The sequence below is a fragment of the Ornithorhynchus anatinus genome, chromosome 6 (assembly GCF_004115215.2).
Source record: "Ornithorhynchus anatinus isolate Pmale09 chromosome 6, mOrnAna1.pri.v4, whole genome shotgun sequence".
In the NCBI taxonomy this organism is placed as follows: Eukaryota; Metazoa; Chordata; class Mammalia; order Monotremata; family Ornithorhynchidae; genus Ornithorhynchus; species Ornithorhynchus anatinus.
In genome coordinates this window covers 36,666,230-36,689,769 of record NC_041733.1, presented here as the reverse complement: position 1 = coordinate 36,689,769, position 23,540 = coordinate 36,666,230, and the positions used below count along the sequence as shown (strand labels likewise).

At 39.8% G+C, this 23,540-nt stretch overlaps 1 protein-coding gene across 3 annotated transcripts in view; it reads right to left on the bottom strand.

Annotated features, from left to right (window-relative positions):
* Nucleotides 1-11,875: 11,875 nt before the first annotated feature.
* The window catches only part of STAG2 (stromal antigen 2), an 85,049-nt gene continuing 73,384 nt past the window's right edge, over nt 11,876-23,540 (bottom strand). For all 3 annotated transcript variants that reach the window (XM_029067252.2, XM_029067251.2, XM_029067253.2), the window contains 3 exons: nt 21,719-21,845; nt 16,585-16,662; nt 11,876-14,039 (listed from right to left, as the gene is read on the bottom strand). In XM_029067252.2, coding sequence (XP_028923085.1) covers nt 14,016-14,039; nt 16,585-16,662; nt 21,719-21,845 — 229 coding nt within the window. In that variant the 3' untranslated portion in view covers nt 11,876-14,015. The remainder of the gene's footprint in view (nt 14,040-16,584; nt 16,663-21,718; nt 21,846-23,540) is intronic.

The window sequence follows — 23,540 nt, the reverse complement described above, 5'->3', positions numbered from 1 at the left end:
TTCTCTGCCACGATGAGCTTGCAGTCTATAGGGTGAGACAGACATTAATATAAATTATAAATATGTACATTTCTATCAAACTCTACTGTATTGGACTCTCCCAAGCACTTACAATGCTCTCCATACAGCAAGTGTTCAATAAATGACATTGAGCCACCACCGGGCAGAAAAGACCCCCCTCAACCAACAAATTGGGCTGACGTGGTGTTCTTGTGCCCCACAATTCATCTTTTCAGTTGTATTTATTGAGCGTTTACTGTGTGCAAAGCATTATAGTAAGCACTTGAGAGAGTACAGTCACATTCCCTGCCCACAATGAGCTCACAGTCCATCCTGGCACTTGTTCAGAGAGCACACACTCAAGAACGAACAAAAATAAAGAACACTAGAGAAAGTTGCCTATTCCCAAGTATAAAAAGCATTTTATGTTTAAAACACTTAAATACTGTAATTTGTTAGCCCCTGGCCCCCCCCAATAATTTTTTTCCCCCAAAAGGAGTCAGGGTCTCCATTCTTTCTCTTAGAAGACCTAACCCAACACCTTCTCAACACCAGCTTTTCCCAGGCATGTTTGCCAAGTGTACTGATTGCATTTTTCTTGTTTCATTTTAAAAGATCTTACTTTCAAAACATCTTGATATTCATAATGCAAACTGTGTTTAAGAACGTACTATGTGCCAAACACTGTACTAATCACTGGGGTAGATACAAGATAATTAGATCCCTCATGGGGTTCACAGGCTAAACAGAAGGAGAACAGGTCCAGAATTCCTATTTTGCAAGTGAGGGAACTGAGGCCCAGAGAAGTGAGGTGACTTGCCCAAGGTCACACAAGCAGACAAGTGGCAAAGCCGGGATTAGAACCCAGGTCCTCTAACTTCAAGACCTATGCTTTTTCCATTAGGCTATGCTGCTGATCATCAAAAACTTTCCAGAACACTTATTTCAACCCTGTACTTCTCAGGATCATTTTTTTAAGTCATGAAAAGTATTCTCCTGGTCATCCATCTTCTTACAAACTTATCATCCTACAGACTGCTCACTCGCTTCCAAGAGTCATTAAATTAACAGTGTAAATGCTGTCATTATCTGGTGTAATATAAATGGAAATTATTTCCCCCCCCCAAAAAATGCGAACATATTGTGCACAAGCTAATATTCTACAGCTAACCTTACTTCAACCTTCCTGTAACTTCCAAATGGGAACATTCAAATTGACAACAACCACAACTTCATCTCCCACGCCGCTCTCTCTAGAAGAGGCTGTACCTTCTTCCACCCTCCCTGCCTAATGGGAAAAGGAGGAAAAGTTGTCCTACTTCTGCTGTAAAACACCCCCACCTTCTCTTCCCTCCTAATAATGATTGTGTTATTTGTTAGCACCTACGTGCCAATCACTGAACTAAGCACTTATGAGTGAGATACAAAATCGGTGGATCAGAGAGTCTCTGTCCCATGTGGGGCTCACAAGCTAAGGGGGAGGGAGAATGGATATTTCATCCCCATTTTACAGATGAGGAAACTGAACTTACCCAAAGTTGCCCAACAAAAACACTGATTCACAGGCCAGTGTTCTTCCCCTTAGGCCATTCCACTTCTTTCAATCCCTAATGATCTATCTTCACCATCCTCTGCAACTACTAGTGGCTGTTACCTACTGCCGGCCTTCCTCCTCTCACCTCTGCCAACTTTTTTGCCTTCCTACCCTCACTCCATTCTATTCCATTCCTAGGAGATTTGAATCACAGTGTTGATGCTGTTCTCTTACCTCCTGGCACCACCCACTTCCTCTTCCTGCTGAATTCTGGCAACCACCTGCTTCAAATCATGAAGTAACGTGGCTTAGTTGATAGAGTACGAGCCTAGGAGTCAGAAGCACCTGGGTTCTAATCCCAGCTCTGCCACTCATTTGCTGTGTGACCTTGGGTAAAGTCCTTTCACTTCTCTGTGCCTCAGTTATCCCATCTGTAAAATAGAATTAAGACTGTGGCCCCCATGTAGGAGCCCCATGTGGGACAGGGATAATATTCAACCGGATTTGCTTTTATCCACCCCAGAACTTAGTACAGTGTCCGACACAGGGTATGTGCCTAACAAATACCACAGGTATGTAGGACATGGACTGTGTCCAACTCGATTAGCTTGTCATTTAGTACTTACTTGGTATTTCTTAAATACCATAAAAAAACCCACTTCAGCCACACACCTGTGCAGACACACACAAGATCACATCACCGCACCATCTACAACCTACAGTCTTTCAACCCGCCCCCTCAACCACATCCCCTCCTCGGCAAACTCGGTCTTCACCCTCTTCCATGACCTCTGTACCTTGGACCCAGTTCCCATACCCCAGGTTACCATGTTTCTCCCCAATCATATTTATTGAGCACTTACTGGGGGCACAGCCCTGTACTAAGCACTTGGGGAAGAGAACAGAGTTGATAGACACAATCCCTGCCCATAAGGAGATTTTAATCTACAGGGGGATTTACAGTCTACCAGTCTCCTTGGCTCCATAGCCCAACTTCCTTGAGGAAAAGGTGCAGGCCTTCACTCTCTTTTCGGTTCCTCTGTTGCTGGCCTTCATGGCCCTGGCCACAGCAGGAGGAAATCCAAGCACAGGCCTAGATTAAAAGTTCACTCAGCTCTCTCTTCCACATTTCTATTCTTCCTTCATCAAATCCCAGGACAACAACTCCCTTCAACTCTTTCAAACTTTAAAACTTCCTCCTCAAGTCCCCAGGGCCCCCTACCTTTTCCTAAATCCTGATGACTTTGTCAACTACTCTGAAGACAAAAATGAAACCATATGTTGAAAACTTCTCAAGTCTTCATCTTTTCCTCACCATTTTACTAGCTCTTCTCTCTCCTATTTCTCTAGAATTTCCCATTTACTCCCTAAATGCACCTGCTTGAACTCCACAACACTTGCCCTCCCCCCTTATTTTCTACAGGGTCCATTCCCTAGCATACTCCTGAAACCTCAGCAATTCCAAGCTGCTTTCACTGATGAGTTCCCAGCATCCCATCCTATAAACTCATTTACCGTCTTGATAACATGTATACTTCATGATAACCATTAGAACTTAGAAATTTGCTCATTGTACATTTACTTTCACTACTCTTTTGGTAAATAGATGTCTGTCTCCCCCATTAGAGTTAAGCAGGGAACATGACATATGCTTTGTATTCCTTAAGTGTTTACCAAAGAACATGATATCCAGTGGGTGTACAGTGTAACTGTTTTCGCTGCTAATGATTTTAAAGGATAAGCCATTTCTTGTGACACTGCTGACTGTACTCCAGTGCCTCATCACTGGCCAGGTTCTTAGTTAAGAGAACTCAAATCAGTGGCCTTATAGTTGGCAATTTCCCCATCTGTAATTTCATTCAGTAGTACTTAGAGAAGCAGCATGGCTCAGTGGCAAGAGCCCAGGCTTGGGAGTCAGAGGTCATGGGTTCGAATCCCTCCTCTGCCACTTGTCAGCTGTGTGACTTTGGGCAACTCACTTCACTTCTCTGGGCCTCAGTTCCCTCATCTGTAAAATGGGGATGAAGACTGTGAGCCTCACGTGGGACAACCTGATTACCCTGTATCTATCCCAGTGCTTAGAAGCGCTTAACAAATACTAACATTATTTATTATTACTATGAGAAGCAGCGTGGCTCAGTGTAAAGAGCCGGGCTTGGGAGTCTGAGGTCATGGGTTCAAATCCCAGCTCTGCCACTTGTCAGCTGTGAGACTGTGGGCAAGGTACTTTAGTTCTCTGTGCCTCAGTGACCTCATCTGTAAAATGGGGATGAAGACTGTGAGCCTCAAGTGGGACAACCTGATTACCCTGTATCTACCCCAGTGCTTATAACAGTGCTCAGCACATAGTAAGTGCATAACAAATACCAACAAATACCAACATTAATTAAATCATTAGTACTTATAGAGTGCTTAGTGTGTGCAGAGCACTGTACTAAGCACTTGGCAAAGTACAGTACAACAATAAACTGACATTCCCTGCCCACAATGAGTTTGTTTTCATGTCTATCTCCCCTTGTAATAATAATATTCATAATAATAACAACAATGGTATTTGTTAAGCACTTACTATGTGCCAGGCACTAAGTGCTGAGGTAGTTACAACATAATCAGGTTGGACACAGTCCCTATCCCACATGGGGCTCACAGTCTTAATTCTCATTTTACAGATGAGGTAACTCAGGCCCAGACAAATGAAGTGATTGCACTCTGCAATGGGGCAAGAGATCAAAGTTCATACTGCTGCCTGTTTTTCAGTATTACTAAGGAGGGTGATTCCAATCTCCTTAGATCATCTGAATAATTCATTCTTTTAATAGTATTTATTAAGAGCTTACTGTATGCAAAGAACCAAACTAATGCTGGGGGAAAAAAAATACATCAATAAGAATTAGACATAATACCTGGCCCCTAAGGAGCTAAAAATCTATGAATAATGGGGCAGGAGGGGAGAAAATATTGGCAATAGATAAGTAAAGATGAAACAAAGACAAAAACAAAGGAAAAGGAAAATGATCTTGGGTCTTAGAAGGGTAAATGGACACCAAGTTGATCAAGTGAAATAGAGTCCACCTGTTTCTTATTTATGAACCCGTCTTGCAGGTGAATGCAAGGATATCAGATTGTTAGACTTTGGTCCTTTCAAAATGACACCACAGTTCAGACTGTAAGCTCGTTATGGGCATGGACTGTGTCTGCTAATTCTGTTGTATTGTACTCTCCCAAGGAATTAGCATAGTGCTCTGCACTTAGTGAGCATTCAATAAAATATGAGTGATTCAGCAGCACAGCATTGTAACGGATTCACAAGGCCTTCTGTGAAAGCAAAAGAATTAATGCTCAATTAAGAATAAATTCCTGCTTATTGCAGGGCCCAGTCAAATTAAACATGATGTAATATGTTCCAGGTGGGCAGGAATCCCATCTACTCACTCTATTGTACTGACCTTTCCCAAGCATTTAGTACAGTGCCCTGCCAATAGTAAGTCCTCAATACCACTAATTATGCAAGAATTCAGATTTCATATTGTACTCCTCATAAAGCTCCATGCCCACTACAGGTGCTCAGTAAACCTATTAATTGCTCTTTACTCAGTAAGTGCTCAATAATTACTAAGGATCGGTTATGAGATGCAATTCTTTTCCTATTAACCAGATCTATCTTTTTTTGACCTACTCTAAGCTTGTTCAAGTCTTGTTCAATGCCATTCATGCTTTTGTACTTGGCTTACCTTTTGGTTCAAGTAAAATCATTTTATATCTTTACTTATACAAAGAGAGAATCACTTGATCTTGTGTTCTGAACACACCCAAGTTCACCATAGGCAGGGAATCTGTCTACGGATTCCGTTATATTCTACCCTCCCAAGCACTCAGTGCCAATAGTCTGCATACACTAAGCACTCCATTCAATCATATTTATTAATAATAATGTTGGTATTTGTTAAGCGCTTACTATGTGCAGAGCACTGTTCTAAGTGCTGGGGTAGATACAGGGTAATCAGGTTGTCCCACGTGAGGCTCACAGTTAATCCCCATTTTACAGATGAGGTAACTGAGGCACAGAGAAGTTAAGTGACTTGCCCACAGTCACACATCTGACAAGTGGCAGAGCCAGGATTCAAACCCATGACCTCTGACTCCCAGGCCTGGGCTCTTTCCACTGAGCCACGCTGATTTATTGAGCACTTACTATGTGCAGAGCACTGTACTAAGCGCTTATACAATTGATATTGAAACCATACAACTCAGGCAAGAGTTGGGATCCAGAAAACCGTCTCAGGGAGAGTTACTCTGGCTCGGTGTAGAGCAGGACCTGATAGGTCATGATTAAGTCATGGGTCATTGGTGGCCATTTACCAGAGTAATCAGGGACACTCTAACTGGGAAAAGAGGAGGTTCGGGACCTCAGGATTACCATCAACTCCAAATGTTTAGGCAGAGGGAAATTACTGAAATGTTACAACCCTTGGCATGACCCAGGAGGACCAGACTCCTTGACTACAGGCACCACTACCAAAAATCATCTTGTATAAATCTTTGAGTCACCAGCAACAGATAAATGCACAGAAACAAGTATGCACTGGGCTTCTGACCCAGAATTTTAACTGACTGCAAGAGCCAGGAACCAGGCAAAACATTGTTAAGCCATCAATGTGGGCATCTTTCATGAATGTATAGGAGCATTTATGGTTTCAAGCAGAAGGAAGATGACAAAAGGGATACAAGTAGGAGAGGAATAAGCATAATATTCACTAGGGAATTTTCTTCAAAGACTTATGTACAGTGGTCAGTATTCAGTTTACCACACTGCAGAGCAACAACAAAACCCAAAATTTCCTAAAAACCCAAACAAGTAAATCTAGCAAATGTGTGAACAGTCTCATATGCCATTAAAAAGCATAAATGGAAAAATAACGGGGACACAGAGTCAGTTAACGAGGCAGTAATATGATAGTCACAAACTAGGTCAGCAGCAATGGGACACTATGATAGATTAACATGAGCAATGATGTCAGGGGCAGATAGCAATTAGGTTAGATAATGTGTGGAAAGAGAAGATGGGCCAGCTCCAGATAAAAATATGGAAGGTACTAGAATTTAATTATGAACCTTAAATTACATTAATAAAATCCTGGTGAAGATGCTTTAGACAAAAATCAACAAATTTATTGTCTAACCCTGTTACCTGCACTTTCACCAGACTATAAGTTGGGCTAACATACTCTATGAGAAAAATTATACATCTAATTTCACCATATTACCAATAAATCAGAAGTAACTTCATAAAACATCTCTTTAATATTGCTTAACTAAATTATCTATTTGCATTACTTGACTATCTTCCTAAACACCTCTTGCCCATCAAGTATCAGCACGATTTTCTCACATCTACCATTCAAGTAATAGCCTTGAATAATGAGCCTTCTCTTTCCTAGACATACTTATTTGTAATGATTTCTAAGCTTTTCTATCCTTACTTCTATCACTTAAGAGATTTAAATAAATTCCTCGACACTACTGAGTCCTGGAGAAAGTGATAGTGCAGATAGGGAAATGAAGCAAGATCCCAGAAAAAGGAATTTTCATTCCAAGTTATGGCAACAGTTTTTCAAATTAATTATTTTTCTATTTTTCTTCATGCACAAAAGAAATTCTGATGCTCTTAATTCACAACACTGCAGAAAAACATATGCAACTCAAATTTACAAATTGGAGAAAACCAAAAGCTAGGGCAGAGTGTGTGTACATGTATAAAGTATATCCACAATAATGCTTCTGATGTAAAGCTGGTTTATATAAATGTGGGTGTGGATATATTAGAATAATGCTTCTGATGTAAAGCTGGTTTATATAAATGTGGGTCTAGCTGCTTTGAATATGAATGTCCTAGACATCTATAATGATCAATTACTCACATGCAAAACTCCTGTTAAGTATTTCATTTTCCAGGTTACCTTAATACAATTCAGGATGAAAAAAACACAGAAGAGTCAGTTTTGGAACATGTATCCACCCAACCCCCAGAGACTCCAGTTGTTAACAGAAGGACATAAACTAGGCTAAACCCAAGCATTTCAGTTGTCAAATATATGCCTTATATTTAAATACCCAAGCCACAAAGTTATTCTGAATTCATATACTACACTTTCCACTTCACCCTTTTGTCTGCAGCCTTCAAATTATTAACTTTATATTGTTAGCTTTTCTGAAATATAAAAAACTAAATACAAGATTCCTACCTATAATCAAGCTCCATGCCCTCAGAATCACCTGGGACTTTTCTTTATACATGCATCGATTTCCCCTTCCATTGAAAAGTTAAACAAGGGTTTGATATTCTGTCAGTAGATACTCTAACAATCAACTAATTAACTGTAAATATGGGTCAATACATTTCCCCAACAGACCTCAATTCAGTTTGCCACTACTCCCTTTCTAGAGATAAAAGTTAACATGAAATTTGCAAATCACAAATGAATGTGGGGAGCAAATTTGGCAACACTTAAAGCTGCAGCTAAATCCTCACAAGTTTGAGAAATTTCAGAGCAAAAACCTGAACAGACCAGTTCCTGAGAATGACTCCTCTTCCTCCTCGATCCTCTTAGAAATGGCTTATCTCCCTTGGGAGCAAGATAGTTAAAACTTACATACAGGTGAACCTTATTAGAGAGAAGGCCAGGAAGAGACAGGTGGGATAAATTAAACACAAACACCCAGCCAGAAGTCACGAGTTGGTGGGTGGAAAATCAGAAAGTATGTGTCCTTGGAAATCAAATGTATTTTAATTTCAAAGGAGCTACAAATATGGCTCAAGAGATTCACTCGAATCCCCTTTGTTAGCAAGCCAAAAGCTCTTCCTTTGTAACTCTTGAGGGTGCCTTCTAGTTAATATATTTTTCATGACTTTACATAATTTCAACGTATCTGGGGGAAAGGGAAGTTAATCAACATGTCTGATACTCCTAGCCTAAACTAGATGAGTGCCAAATAAACGTGAGCAACCGTTATGTAAACTGGCATGATTCGAAAGGGCCAAGATCATAAGGTAATTTGGCTGCATCTAAAACAATAAACTCTGTGCAGGTCTGGATTTTAATTACTTGAAAACATGAAAATGCAAATTTGTCATTGCCCCTTGATACATCATCAGAATGACACTATGGAAAGTGAGGAATAATGTTCATATACTTGACCTAAAACTTGAAAAGGACCATCTATGTGGAAAAAAACCACCTATTTACTATGTAAACATGGGTTCTCAATGACTATCTCTCAGGTTTACATTTCACAACAAATAATGAGATCAATAGTGGAGGAATTGGGGGCTGGGGGGAGGCAGGCATTGGAAACACTAGTTAATAAATGCAAAACAGTTAATTAACCTGTATGCTATTGCATGTAGATGTCCCAAGAATTAGAGAAATCTCTGAAAAGTTTGTAAATGTATTTACTTTAAATCCAAATTAAAAGTTTTTCTTTTGTGTGGGCAATACGAAGGTATTTATATGTATACGTATTTCATACTGCCATTTTTTCTTTGTATGGATTCATTAAAATATAGTATGTATTTTTACCTCATATTGGGTAGTAAATGTCTAAGGTAAAGACTTTGTAAATACTCCCCCCAACCCCCCTGCCACCAGACACCAAATAATCAACTTTGAACTTATGGCTAACAAATTTAAAGCTTGGTCATTACAAAAGAATAATGAAAAATGTAAACAAGTAAAATTTAATTAAGAATGGGTAAATTAGTGCCAATTTATCAGTTAATGTCTGTTTTTCAGGTCATGAAATGATGGGCTCCATGTTGAGATTTTTGCTATGTGTTTTTTGCAGGGAGACCTCATAACTATTCAATTAGGGTTCTATGTTTGTGCAGAGCTAATCTAAATGGCATGTGGAGGCAATTTTACAGAATTCAAATTGCTTGTTCATTGCTGTTTGGCCTTAATACCAATTATTTTTGTCACAAATCATAACATTAGGGATTTTATATGTTAGGTTAAACTGGTTCTGACAGGGAATTCTCTTCCATGAGTGCGTCTTGCAAATGCCACCTGTTTGATCACTGTTGCTTGGGCTATTCCTGGTGGCTCATTTTTCCCCCCTCGATTTTCCACCAGCAGGCCACATTCTGTATATATCTTTATCACCCTATTTATTTTGTTTAATGAGATGTACATCACCCTGATTCTATTTGCCATTGTTTTTATGAGATGTTCTTCCCCTTGACTCTATTTATTGTCATTGTTCTTGTCTGCCTGTCTCCCCCAATTAGTCTGTAAGCCCTTCAAACGACAGGGACTGTATCTGTTGCCGACTTGTACATTCCAAGCGCTTAGTACAGTGCTCTGCACATAGTAAGCGCTCAATAAATACTATTGAATGAATGAATGAACATTCTGGAGATTGCTCTGAGCACAGGCCTGGGAGGCTGGGGACCTGAGTTCTAATCCCAGCTCAGCCACTTGTTTGCTGTGTGGACCTTGGGCAAGTCACTTGACTTCTCTGTGCTTCAGTTACCTAATCTGCATAGTGAAGGTTCAATACTTATTCTTCCCAGACTGTGAATCCCACCTGGGACCTGTTTATCCTGTATCTATCCTCAGCACTTAGTATAGTGCTTGGCACACAGTAAGCACTTAAATAACACTATTCTTATTTTATTATTAGTAGTAGTCTCATTATCTCACACCCAAGGCACACCTGTAAGGAATAGAGCCGAGGGTGCAAAAACAGAAAAAGCTATCAAATAGAATGATGGGCAAATATCAGATTTCTCAAGGAGAGCTAGGTCTTGTTAGCTACAGTGCCACAAATATTGATTAATTCTATAGACCACAGGAAAGAGTATGGGTCTGGGAGTTGGGGCACCTGGGCCCTAGTCCCAAATTTTCCACTAGCCTGCTCTGTGACCTCAGGCATTTCACAGAACTTCTCTGTGCCTCAATTCCCTCATCTGTACAATGGGAATAAGATGCCTTCTCTCCATCCCTCTGGAATTGTGAGTCCCATGTAGGATAGATGCTGCTTCATCCGATTATAGTGTATCAACCCCAGCACTTGCGTGGTGTTTGATAGTGTTTAATGTCATAATGGTGATATTCTGCCTGCAGGGCATCATCTGTTATCCGATATTAGAAACACCTCTCACAGATTCAAGTGAAAAACAGAATTTTCTTAGGGATAATTCCTTTCAAAAATTTTACCTAGCAGGCTGCACAGGGACCCACAGAAAATTTTGCTATATAGAGAATGTTATAGAGAGGTTTCATGGTATTTTGACTCTCTAGATATGAAACTGACAAAGAAAGATCAACTGTTAAGCTATTCACTCCCCATCTTGGGACACGCACTTAATGATATTCTCCAGTAGCTAATGCCCCTTCAAAAGAACGCTTCGCTTCTGGGAAGGGGTCATTTTTGGCAGGGTAGTGCCTGAAGTGTTTGATATACATAAATATAAATCAATAGTAGTCATTTCTATTACTAATAACCATTACTAACAGAAATAATACATTATCTTACTAATGCAACCAAATGGCCAATCATTTCCTTTATTAATGTATAATCCATAACCGCTTAATTTCCTACCTCATAAAAATATACAAAACTTTTGCAAAAAAATTAACTGAGACTAGTGAGCACCAAGTGGCTTAAGGCACCCTAAGATAACTAGCCTTTGGGTAGCCTGGGCAGTTTCTCAGAAGGAAATGCCAAGCCAAGGGCAACCAGGCTTCCAGTCCCTCAACTATCACCTGCCCTGTTCACAGCATCTGTTCTCCCGATGGAAGCTTAGTGAGCACATCCAGAAGGTACCCTAAAATAATTCTGACAGAGCAAGATGGAAATGCTGTAAAAACCATGTGAGAAACTTTTTTTAATTGAGGGATGTGTTGTGGAGGGTGCTCTACCCCCCCCCCCCCTACACACACACACACACTCTCCCGCCACCCCCCTTCTGAAAGTTCACCCTGAACCAGAGGGGTGTGTTGTGGCAGCAACGAAGTAGTTTTGTGATCAATAACTAGACTGTGGGCCACTGACAACAAAAAAGGTTTCCTGTCATGTGCAGGTTGCGTACTACCGATTTCATTTTCAGCATCCCTCCAAATTGGAATATGAAAGCCCGAAAAATCGCTAGTGGATTCATGAGACATAAGGTGTTAGTCAGTGTCAGTCATTTATGTTGTAGATTCTTGGAAGCTGATTACTGAATATTTTAAAGGGCACAAGAACCTCAAACATGACATATATTAGGAGCTATTCTTTGGAAAGACACTTACACTTTTATCCCAAGTTAGAAAGCAGTTAAAACAATCATGATTGCATAGCTTTTCTATTTTAAATTATTAACCCAATTAGTGCTTTATTCACATTAAAAAACTTGTACAATTTATTACAAATATAAAACAGTGCAGTTTTCCATACATTATCCCAACTCTGAGACAAACACTTAAAAGACATGGTAAAAGATTTAATTTCTATAAACATAACATTTGCATCAGGATCAACCTCATCTTAGCTGCCCCCCCCTTCTGATTCCAAAAGATCAAACATACAACATACTGTAGGTTTATTTTTATTCAAAAAGTTACTGTCTCAAGACATAAATACAAATCAGAAAACAGTACAATTAGGACAATAGAATGTGGAGGACAACAGGTTAAGGTAAATATATAAAACATTTTTAGCTGGTTGAAAACAAAGCTGTAAGAACTGCTTTCACAAAGAAATACTCCTTCAAGAGTGAGAAAAATCAACTTAAGTTTAAAATCATATATACAGTCCTCTCAGCAGTTCTATTAAATGCAGTGGTGTGAAAAAAAAAATATAGGCAGTACTTTCAGACATGAAGAATATTTGCTTATGGAAAATGAGTTAGGCAGATCGGGATTTATGTTATCGTTACCCCACGACTTAGTAAAATAATTATATTTTATCATGATCCTTTAGATTATCTAAGGTTTTTGGCTACCACAGCCCAATGTTTAATTTCTGAATCTAAACACAGGAAGCCTGTTTGTATTCGCCCACTTGGGGATGTCCTTGTATTGCGAGCATATTAAGGCATGGAATGATTAAAATAATATACCTCAAGAACTGAGAGACAACTGGCAAAAAAATATACATACGTAATATAAGTTAATATTTCCTTTAAAATGATGTCTAGCTGCCTAAGCCTTGCAAAATGAGTTGATGTCAAAATGGCAGATGGCCACTTTCTGTTTTAGACTGATTTGTGAAAGGACACAAAATGGAGTTTAAAGCTTAGCTTTCAAAGAATATTATGGGTTGTTTATGGACTTCTATTATCCCATCTAATTTACATACAGAGGAAATGTACTGTAACCTGTTAGAAGTATCTTTAACCTGAAGACTGCTTGCAAAGACAGATAGATAAAACAATATAAAATACAAATTTAAAAATCATTTTAAAGCATGAACATTCATGCTTTTCTATTTTTAAACATTGTTAAACTTTCAATATATTTCTGAAACCTCATAATTTTAAGTTGGAATTTAAAAGTAAGAAAAAACTAAACAAACTGCGCAATTATAAAATCAGCACCAATTTATATATATATATAATTTTATTTAAAATTTAGATCCCTATTCCCACACTCTAATAAGCTGTATAATTTTTGTTTAGAATTTTTCTGCAAACATACTACAATAAGCTTCTTTTATTTGGAGACAAAATACAGTGGCACTACTGGAAGGAATTTCACAACATTACATTTTTTCTTAAAGGACAAGCAAACTTTCAGGGTTGATAATGGGCAAGCATGTTTGAGATTTGTTACCTTCTGGGAGTTCAGTGTGTTTCTGGTTATTTCTGAGAAGGCATAGAGAAGTTTTTTTTGGATTTTAAAAATATCTTAAAATACATTTTAGATGAAAAAATTGTAAAAGTTCTGCTCGTAAGTTTACGTTTCTCCATGATTTCGGTATTAAAACAAAGATCCTTTTGATTGCAGTTTTAAGCATTTACGATTTAAAACGCCCAAACTCTTCTGTTCTACAACTCCAAGGTGGGAAAAATCAATCCATCTTGTCATTTCAGTTCATGGATGTAAACAGAAATCCAGCAGAGGTCATGATTATTTAGTACACCCAGTATATGTGGTGGAGAACAACTCCAATCTGTACCAGGTATCTCTCAGATTACTGTTAGATTCGAAAAGGAGGGAATACTTCTCATGATTCGGAAATAAGCTGATAGCACATAAATAAAATATTTTCTTTCCAACAAAAACTGTAGCTTATCCTCAATTTGTTTACTTGTCCTTTACTTTTCTTTATTTCAGGCAAACAAAACTGCCCCTCAACGCACTTGATCTTGGTAAGCATGTCATATTCTCCTTAGAGAAAAATCTGTACAGAATTTCACTGTATCTACCACAACTTATTGAAAAATCTCTTCTTCCATTTAGAAAATGACTTCACCACAGATTTAATCGCCGAACTGGTATTAAAACATGGACACCCCAAGAACCTAAAGAAAGGAAAAGAAAGAAACCAATTAAGAGAGTAGAGTGGTTGATGAAAAATATATCTGTTCGATCCATTTTAAACAGAAGGGAAAACCAGGAGAGAATATCTTTCTGAACGACACCCTTTTAGAGAAATAACATACCAACTGATGGTCAACAATTCTCCTGAAATGCAGATATTGTGTTGCACAAGAGCCTTACATTAGGAACAAGCTCCTTGACCGATGTCACATGCATGACAGTTTAACGATGTGCACTATGGGCAGAGAGCTAATTCCAATCAGTAAAACAATCACTGGCATTGACTGAGAGTTTACAGTGTGCAGAGCACTGAACTGAGCAATCGGGAGGGTAGGATACAAAAGAATCAGTAACAGATATGATCCCCTGCCCTCGAGGAGTTTATAACCTAGAGTTTTATGCAAACTACGTAATGAAACTAGCCGGTAAGACAGAACTGACTGACTTGAGTCCCCCACCTCTCAACACAAATTGCGGATAAAATTAAAATGATTTCAAGGCCATGTGATGTTAATTACCTTTCATACATAACTGAGAGGACAGCTGAAAACAGGCTGCCAAACAAAAGACGTACACTCTTGACAGAATTCCTAATTATGAGTACCAACTGATTTGTGGAATTACACTCTTAATGTGGTTACAATCCAAATGTATATAAAAATATGCATAGACCAAATGCCCAAGAGCAACTCAGACAGACCTAAAAAGGGGGATCACCACTGTAAAACTGCAATTTTCAATTTGTAACATTAAAGTAAGATCATCTTTTTAGGGCTTTTCCATCTTTCCCATAATAATAGGGAAATCACAAACAATACCCAAAGTTTGGTGGGAAATTTTGAAAAACTGCCCAAGAATTCTAACTTTAGGATGCAATTAGGCTGGGGTTTTAAGTTATTACCACATCACCTCTTATAAGAAAAAAAGTTAAATAGCTTAGGGAGCCCAAAGGAAATGTAGAGTCTACTTTCAAAAGTCAACAACCAATATCCTAAAATGTCAGAACAAAACCGACAAGAGCAGCATTTCCTCCTTTGTCTTCACTTCTTAAACCAAGTCCATTTCAACGTGTCAGTGGACAGCTACTAGTACCTAATACAATAATTGATAATCAAAGAATGAGTTTCAGTTGAAACTAGCTATATCCAATTTTTCGGTCCAATTTAAGAAGGAATGGCGAAACAGGAGAACTCTGGCTCTTAATGAGTACCACAGCTAGGAGAAATAGAAATGCTTGACAAATTTTAGGCATTAAATATCTTGACAAAATATGTGCTAAATTTGGCAAATGAATCGCTATTTGAAAACAAGCTTAATTTTAACCTTGTTTAATTCAAGCACATTTACAACTAATTTGGTCTCATGAATTTATTTTAGCCCTGACTACATTTTAAAGGATGCAGGCCAACTAACATGATCCTGCTGCCATCAAGTGGTAGATCTAATAAATTGCACATAGAAGTGAATTTTACAAGTGCCTGTTTGAAGTACTACCACTTAATAATAAAAACTGCCTCGATGGGCTACGCCACAAAAGTAAAAAATTTTAAAAAAAAAGACTAGGACTGACTGACTTTATGAACCTAAACTGATCACAGACTGTTTTAATTTTCTAAGAAAAACAGTGACCTGTTTTATATACTCCCTATAAAACTAAGTAACCCAAAATTGTAAAGCCTGTGTGAGACTAGTGTAAATCCCACACTAGCCTCCAAAATTACTCATCCAGAGAATGCAGGAAAATAAGACCCCAGATTTTTAATGATGCCTAAGTACTTATTACGTGCCAGGAACAGTACTATGTGCTTGATTTATTGCTAAATTCCTGAAAAACATTTTTATTGACTGTTTGAATATCCCTAAACCCTGAAACGGGTGACCTAAAAATAATTTTTTAGAATTATAATTAAGGAACCCACCAACAAAATTTGAAGAACTAGTGCTTCACAAATAAAAAAAAATGCATATATTATCTTATGATGTACCCAAGTACCCCATTAATGTGGAGGGTTTAAATTTTGCAAAGCCCATGTTGAGGAAAAACCTCAGTGAAGTGTTCACACCCTGCTCCGCCCTGCCCAAGTGTATAGAACCGTTTCCTAACTTTGCCGTTGATTCCTAAGCAAAAAGCAGAGTGAACATAACCGTTCTGATGGAACTGCACATAGGACGTGTGCAGAATCGATAAAACTCAAAGGGGGTAGAAAAGTATTAAATAACTTTTAATTTGGGGGCCTGGAGCTCCAGAGCTGAGTTTCAACAGTCATTACCAAGACATAATGGTTGTTTTCAAGGATTGAGAATAACACGGAAAAGGAGAAAATGGAAAAACCTAAAAGGCCATCTTTCTCATTTTCCAAATTAAACTTCCCCAACCTGCAATCATGGGTTAAAACAAATTAGATATGAAACATAACTTCAGGAGAGCTTTTTTTAATCTAACTTCACACATCTTTTTAGAAGTTAGATTTAAGCTTTACAATAGTTTTGGTTTTTGCAATTCAGATGTACTTAAATGAAACCTACGGATTCATCCATAATTGAAGCAGGATCAAAGAAATCAGGCTTCAGTTCTGTCCTCTCTCTTCTGTTCTTTGACGGTGGCTAAGAAAACAAAGCATTTAAGTTAACTTTCATAAACTCTCACAAAGAGTGTGACTGAAAATTGTAAATTCTTATTTATGAATTCCAAAGGACTTTAAAAATCTAAATTTCTTTCAAGAAAACAAGAGACATTCCCACAAAAACTTATCATTTCACGTGTCCAATTTTGATGAAGTAATTTCCAAAAGTAAGGGGCAATAAATCAAATAAATATCTGCACACTGCTAAATTGACTGATACCCTATTTTAGAACGTCACCAACGATCATTCATTTGCTCTAACTTCGCATTGCAACAATCTGATTTGAAAACCCAAGGACTCAATTCAATTTTTGAAATAGTGTTTCTAAATCGAGATTCTCATTCTCCTTCAAGGAACTACTTTGAAAAGCAGTTTCCTCAAAAACTGCATTCACTGGTACGGACTGTGTGGAGAGTGGCCTAGTGGAAAGAGGACAGGCCTGGGAGTCATAAGGCCTGGGTTCTAATCCCAGTGCAGCTACTTAGCTGTTGCGTGACCTTTAGTAAGCCACTTAACTTCTCCGTGCTTCAGTTTCTTCATCTGAAATAGGAGGATGAAATACCTGTTCTCTCTCCTACCTAGCCTGTGAGCCCCGTGTTAGACAGGAACCTGGCACATATTTAGAGTTTAACAGATACCCATAATAATCATTATTATTACTGAGGAGAGGCTTACAGTTCAATAGGGAGAGAAGTGGACAAAAACTGTCCACGATATGACAAGTAAATGAATAAGAGCATAATTGCCGATTAGCAAATTAATAATTGAATAATAGGATAAAGATGGGAAAGGCTGAAGGATAAACTGGATGGAATGGCATGACAAGGAAGGAAAGAAGGAAAATGAAGGGGAGATGAGAAAAAAGCAGAGGGGGGAAATGAAGAGGAGGGAAGGTAGAGAAAGAAAAAGAAAGGAATAAGAGAAAAAGGAAAGAAAAGGAAATACCGGTGAAGGAAAGTGAGGGAAGACTGAAATGATAAAAGCAGCGAAACACAAAAAAAGATAAAAACAAGAACTACGGTACATAATGGGAAAAGTGTCAAAAGAGCAATGTGGCTTAGTGGAAAGAGCCCAGGACTGGAAGTCAGAGGACCTGGCTTCTAATTCCAGCTCTGCAACTTTGGGCAAGCCACTTTATTTCACACCAGCAGGTCAGAGTCCAAAAGCAGCAACAACCTTTGAAACATTCAAGTACACGTAACTAGATTCCTCTATGTTGCTATTGCTGCTATTTCCGCACCTCACCCAAACCCAGTCACCACTTTGGCAGAAACCACCTACTACTGTTGGAAGGGAACGGCAGTGGTAGTGTAATCTGGACAAGTACCGACAATGCAAAACTGCAGCTTTCCCTGGGTGAAGAACTGACAATCATAACAGACACAGTGCAGACCTGAGCAGGGTGACTCTCGCTGTGGGCAGGCAACGTGTCTGTTTATTGTTACACTGTACTCGCCCAAGCACTTAGTACAGTGCTCTGCAAACAGTAAAGCCCTCAATAAATACAACTGAATGACGTCATGCAGGGACAGCACCTAACAGGTTCCTGGAATCCTGGGCCAGCCGAAAGGAGGCGGGAAAGGCCAAGTGTACACCCTCCTGGTTTTCATGATAACGGACTCGCTACAGTAATCTCAATCTTCATATCCCCTAGGTGGTTCTATTATCGGCTTCTATTACTTATTTTAAAAGAGTGAAACTTTGGGTGAATTCCACGGAAAACATGCTATAGTTAAAAAAAAAAAGGTGCTTTTTCAAAAATGGTATTTGTTACATGCTTGCCATGTGCCAGGCACTGTACTGAGGGCTGGGGTAGACTGAGGGCTGGGGTAGACATGAGCAAATCACGGGCTCATAGTCTTAATCCCCATTTTCAAGGTGAATTAACAGGCACAGAGAAATTAAGTGACTTGCCCAAATTCACACAGCAGGCACGGGGTGGAGCCAAGATTAGAACCCAGGTCCTTCTGATTACCAGGCCCATGTACTATCCACTAGTCCATTCTGCTTCCCATCTTTTACCAGGATTTGTGTGATTCCTAAATTTTCTCTTGAGGAGATTTCTGACCTGAATTGCGTGCACTGAAAAACCTCTCCAAATTATGCCAGGGAAGTATCCTGCACAATATATTTGTAGAATCAATTAATCAGCAGCAGCAGATTTCATGCCTCCCGGGAGCAGAGGACTGTGATAAGGGCTTGAGACAGTATAAAAGAATTACTGGGCATGATCACTTCTCTCATGGAATTTAAAATCTAGTAGGGGAGATGCACACTATAGGGAAGCAACTTGGCCTAGTGGATATAGCACAGGCCTAGAAGTCAGAAGACTTGGGTTCCAATCCAGCTCTGTCACTGGTCTGTGTGCCCTTGGGCAAGTCACTTCACTTCTCTGTGCCTCAGTTACCTCATCTATAAAATGAGGAATTAAGACTGTGAGCCCTATGTGGGACAGGGACAGTGTCCAACCTGATTAACCTGTATCTTCCCCAGCGCTCAGTACAGTGCCTGGCACATAGGAAGTGCTTAACAAATACCAAAACAAAGAAACAAAAACAAAAGCACAAAAAGAAATTACAGGTAGGAGAAAGTGATAAAGAGTATGAAGCATAAATGCTCTGGGGGAGTGTGAGTATCCAAGTATTCAAGGGCTTGAGGTTGAAATGCTGAAGTGGCACTTGCAGGGGGATACAGAGTTGGGGAGATGAGAGGTTGATTGGGGAAGACCTCCTGGAGGAGATGTAATACCAGAAGGACTTTGAAAATGAGGGGAACAGTGAAGGGGAAGGGAAAGTGTGAGGAAAAGACTGGTGGAGAGAGAGATAAGAAGGAGGCACAATGAGGAAGTTGGTTTGAGAGTTGTTTCTCTTACCACAGCTGGGGTGTGGTAAGAGAAGAGAGAGGATAAAGCAGGGATGAGAGCACAGTAGTTTCAGTTTTATGCCAAGAGGGAAAACTGGAGGTTTCTGCGAATCTATCACTGGTATTTAGTGAGCACTTACTATGTTCAGAGCACTGTACTAAATGCTTGGGAATGTACAATTCAACAGAAATTAGTGGTTACGTTTCCTGCCCACAACGAGCTAGGGAGATGTAAAACAGAATGTTTTAGAAAAATGATCCAAGCAGCAGACTGCAGTAATTAGATAAGGTTATGATCAGTCCCTGGGCCAGGCTTGTGGCAGTGTGGTTGGAAAGGAAGGGGTGGATTCTGAAACGTGCAGGTGGAAGATCCGGCAGCATTTGGCAACAGACTGAATAGGGGGATTGAAAGAAACAGAGGAGTTTGACCGATAATGACAAGGCGAGGAGCAGTGTGGCTTAGTGGAAAGAACCCAGGCCTACAAGTCAGACGACCTGGGCTCTAATCCCAGCTCTGAAACTTTGGCCAAATCACTTAACTTCTCTGTAACTCAGTTCCCTCATCGGCAAAATGAGGGTTCAATATCCATGCTCCCTCCTATTTAGACTGTGAGCCCCATATGGGACCTGATTATCTTTTAACTTCCCCAGTGCTTAGGACAATGCTTGCTCCATACTTTTTACCAAATGCCACAGTTATTATAATGCCATGGGTAGGGGCTTAAGGGCCTGGGAGGATGGTAGCATTGTCAATCCTTGAAGGGAAAATTTAGTGGAGGAGAGGATTTGGGGAGACTTGAGAAGCAGTGTAGTCTAGTGGTTAGAGCACGGGTCTGGGTGTCAGAAGGACCTGAGTTCTAATCCCAGCTCTGCCACTTGTATACTGGGTGACCATGGACAAGTCGCTTCACTTCTCTGTGCCTGAGCTACTTCATCTGCAAAATCGGGATTAAGACTGTGAGTCTCATGTGGGATCTGGACTCTGTCTGACCTGATCAACTTGTATTTACCCCAGCGCTTAGCACAGTGCCTGGCACACAATAAATGCTTAACAAATGCCATTAAAGAAAAAAATAAACAAAAGATGAGGAATTCTGTTTTGGACATCCATGAAGAGATATCTTGGGGGCAAAAGGATATGCAAGAGAACAGGAGGCAAGAGGTCGGGACGAATGAAAGAGATCTGTGAGTCATCGAAGAGGTGGTAGTTGAACCAACAGGAGTAGCAATAGTATTTATCAAGCCCTTACTATGTGCACAGTACTGTGTCAAGCACTTGGAAAGAATACACAGGCTCCCTGTCCCTCAGTAGGGGCTCACAGATGACCCATCCCAAAGGTGGTGAGTGTAGATAGACTGAGGAAAGGGGCCCAGGACTGAACTTTGAAGACCACTCCAGTTAGGATATGGGAGGCAGAGGAAGAGTCAGTGTAAAAAAACTGGAAGGTTCAGGTCATAGGGACAGGAGAACCAGAGAGTGCCTTGTGAGTAAAAACAAGGTGGAATCGTGTTTGTAGGAAAAGGGAGTGGTCCACAGCCTTGCAGGCAGCCAAGAGCTATAGGGGGGATTAGGACAGAGAAGCCACTAGAATTGGCAAGGAGTGTCATTGATGGAGTTGCACAGAGTGATGTTAGTGGAAGAAAGCGGGGATAAATCAAGGGTCAAAAGGAGAGTTGGGAGGAGGAGAAGCAAAGGCAACAGGCATATAAAGCCTATTCAAAGAGTGTGAACAGGAATGACAGGCAAGGGACAGAGCGAAAGTTGATGGGCTCCAAGGAAGGCTTTTGTAGGCTGGGGGAAACAAAGTGTTTGAAGGCAGAAGGTAAGGAACCACCAAAGTATAAGCCATTGAAGACAATGAGGGAGGGAAAGGAGTAGGCACAAAACTTTTTATAAGGTGAAGAGGGACCAGGTAAGAAGGGTAAGAAGGAGGACTAGATTTTTTTTTTGAAAGCTAGAGGGGTTCTCCTTTTGAGAGACTCCTGGGAAGGAGGAAAGAGGAGAAGGGATTCCGTTCCGTATCAATCGCCACTAAGAGAAGAAATAAAACTGCAATTCTAAGGTTGCTGCTGTGTCACCACTTGTAATTTGACTCAAAACTACCTGATTTCCTCAGCTGTTAGGGGAAAGAAATGTTAGCTTTAATTTTAAAGAGAGTACTGAATTTCTTACTAAATCTATGTCCATGGTGTCAAAATCCATCCCTTCGTTAAGGTCTTCAATCCGCCCTTCGGAGGACATCATCACATCTTCCACAATCGGCTCCTCATCATCTTCCATTAGGCTTGTACCACGCCGACTGATGAAAGAAAAAAGTGAACAACAGCGAGATATGAGTCATATCATGTTAAAGGTTTAAGAAGTACCTACAAAAATATCTCGATACCAATTTCTCCTGGAAACAGAGCCAAGGGAGAATGAGGAATTTCAATTCTGGGATTCAAAAATCCAATTATCCCACAACCAAACGAGCACCTTTGGTTCATCTGGTTTGACCGCAGGAAACAACTTCAGGTTTATTCAAGATCATTTTAATACCTCAGATTCAAGTGTCACTAGATATTGTGGCTGGCTTTTTCAACAATACCATGAATAGATCGGGGGACTCAGTAATAACTAAATGCACTCTCTGGCTCAAGTGAATCAGAAAACTGAAGAGCATGGATAAACAAAAAAATCCTTTTCATAGAAAAGACCAGTGGCTTATCTTGTTTTGTTCTGTTGTCTGTCTCCCCCTTCTAGACTGTGAGCCCGTTGTGGGGTAGGGATTGTCTCTATTTGTTGCCGAATTGTACTGTCCAAGCGCTTAGTACAGTGCTCTGCACAAAGTAAGCGCTCAATAAATACAACTGAAAAAATGAATGAATGCATGAATGAATGAATGAATGAATGATGGGCTTGGGAGAGACGAAGAATCCACTGATTGGATGGCCTGCCCAAACTCAGAGGTTTCTGGCCTTCACTGTACAGCTCCAATTGAAGTCGGGGAGGACTTCCAGTGCACAAGTGCACTGAATAAGCAGAGTGGTTTCTGGTCTTCAATTAAACAAAGGTAAACAGCTTTAACATTTCAGGTTCATCGCTGCCCCTGCTGCTCTGGTGGCATATCAGATGTGAAAACCCCCTAGCCATTGTTCTGACGGTAAAAGCAAAGGCCAGAAACCTCTGGTCTGTGCACCTCAACCTCCCACAGAAAAAGGAAGGACATAGGCTTTCAGCCAGATGGATGACAGGCTGCAGGTTAGTCGAGAATACCCTGTACTTCCTTCGCATTAATGAAAATTAGAATGAAAAAGTGGATTCAGCGAGCTAATAAAACATATTTTCTATTCACTCAAGTACACAACCCTCCCTCTCCCCTTCATAAAAATCATTGGCACAAAAAGAAGAACTTCAAAAGATTCCCTGGTAGGAGAGGCAAAAAAGTTTTTAAAACCACATAAACAAGTAATAGCAATGACATTTTCTGAGCATGTGAGTGCAATACACTGTACTAATCACTTGGGAAATAAAACAGAAGCACAAGACAGTTTCCCTGTCCAGAAGGACTTTACATGTTTCTATGACTGAGATTCTATGTGCGGAGCTGAAATAAGATTGGTTACTTTACTAATCAAAAACCACATTCGATTAGCTACCCTGCCATGCCTTGTGTGCAGTTTTTGGCTCAAATGCGTAATATTTTCTCTCAATGCTTCTCTGGCTCTTGTTTGCAACTTTTCCAGCCATTAGCCTTGACTTTTTGACTCGTCACAGATGAGAATGTGAACGTATAGTCCACAGTAATACAGAACCTCATTGCATGACTTGCAAAGAAAACAGGATAGAAGAATTATGGAATCTTCTTCCCACAATATGGGTCTGTTCTGTATAACACAATCCACAAATTGGTGCAAGTAGAATCAGGGTAGGAAGAAATTGTGCGTACACTATAAGTCAAGATGTAATACTGCAACTTTATAGTATTTACTACAATAAAATGACAATGAATGGC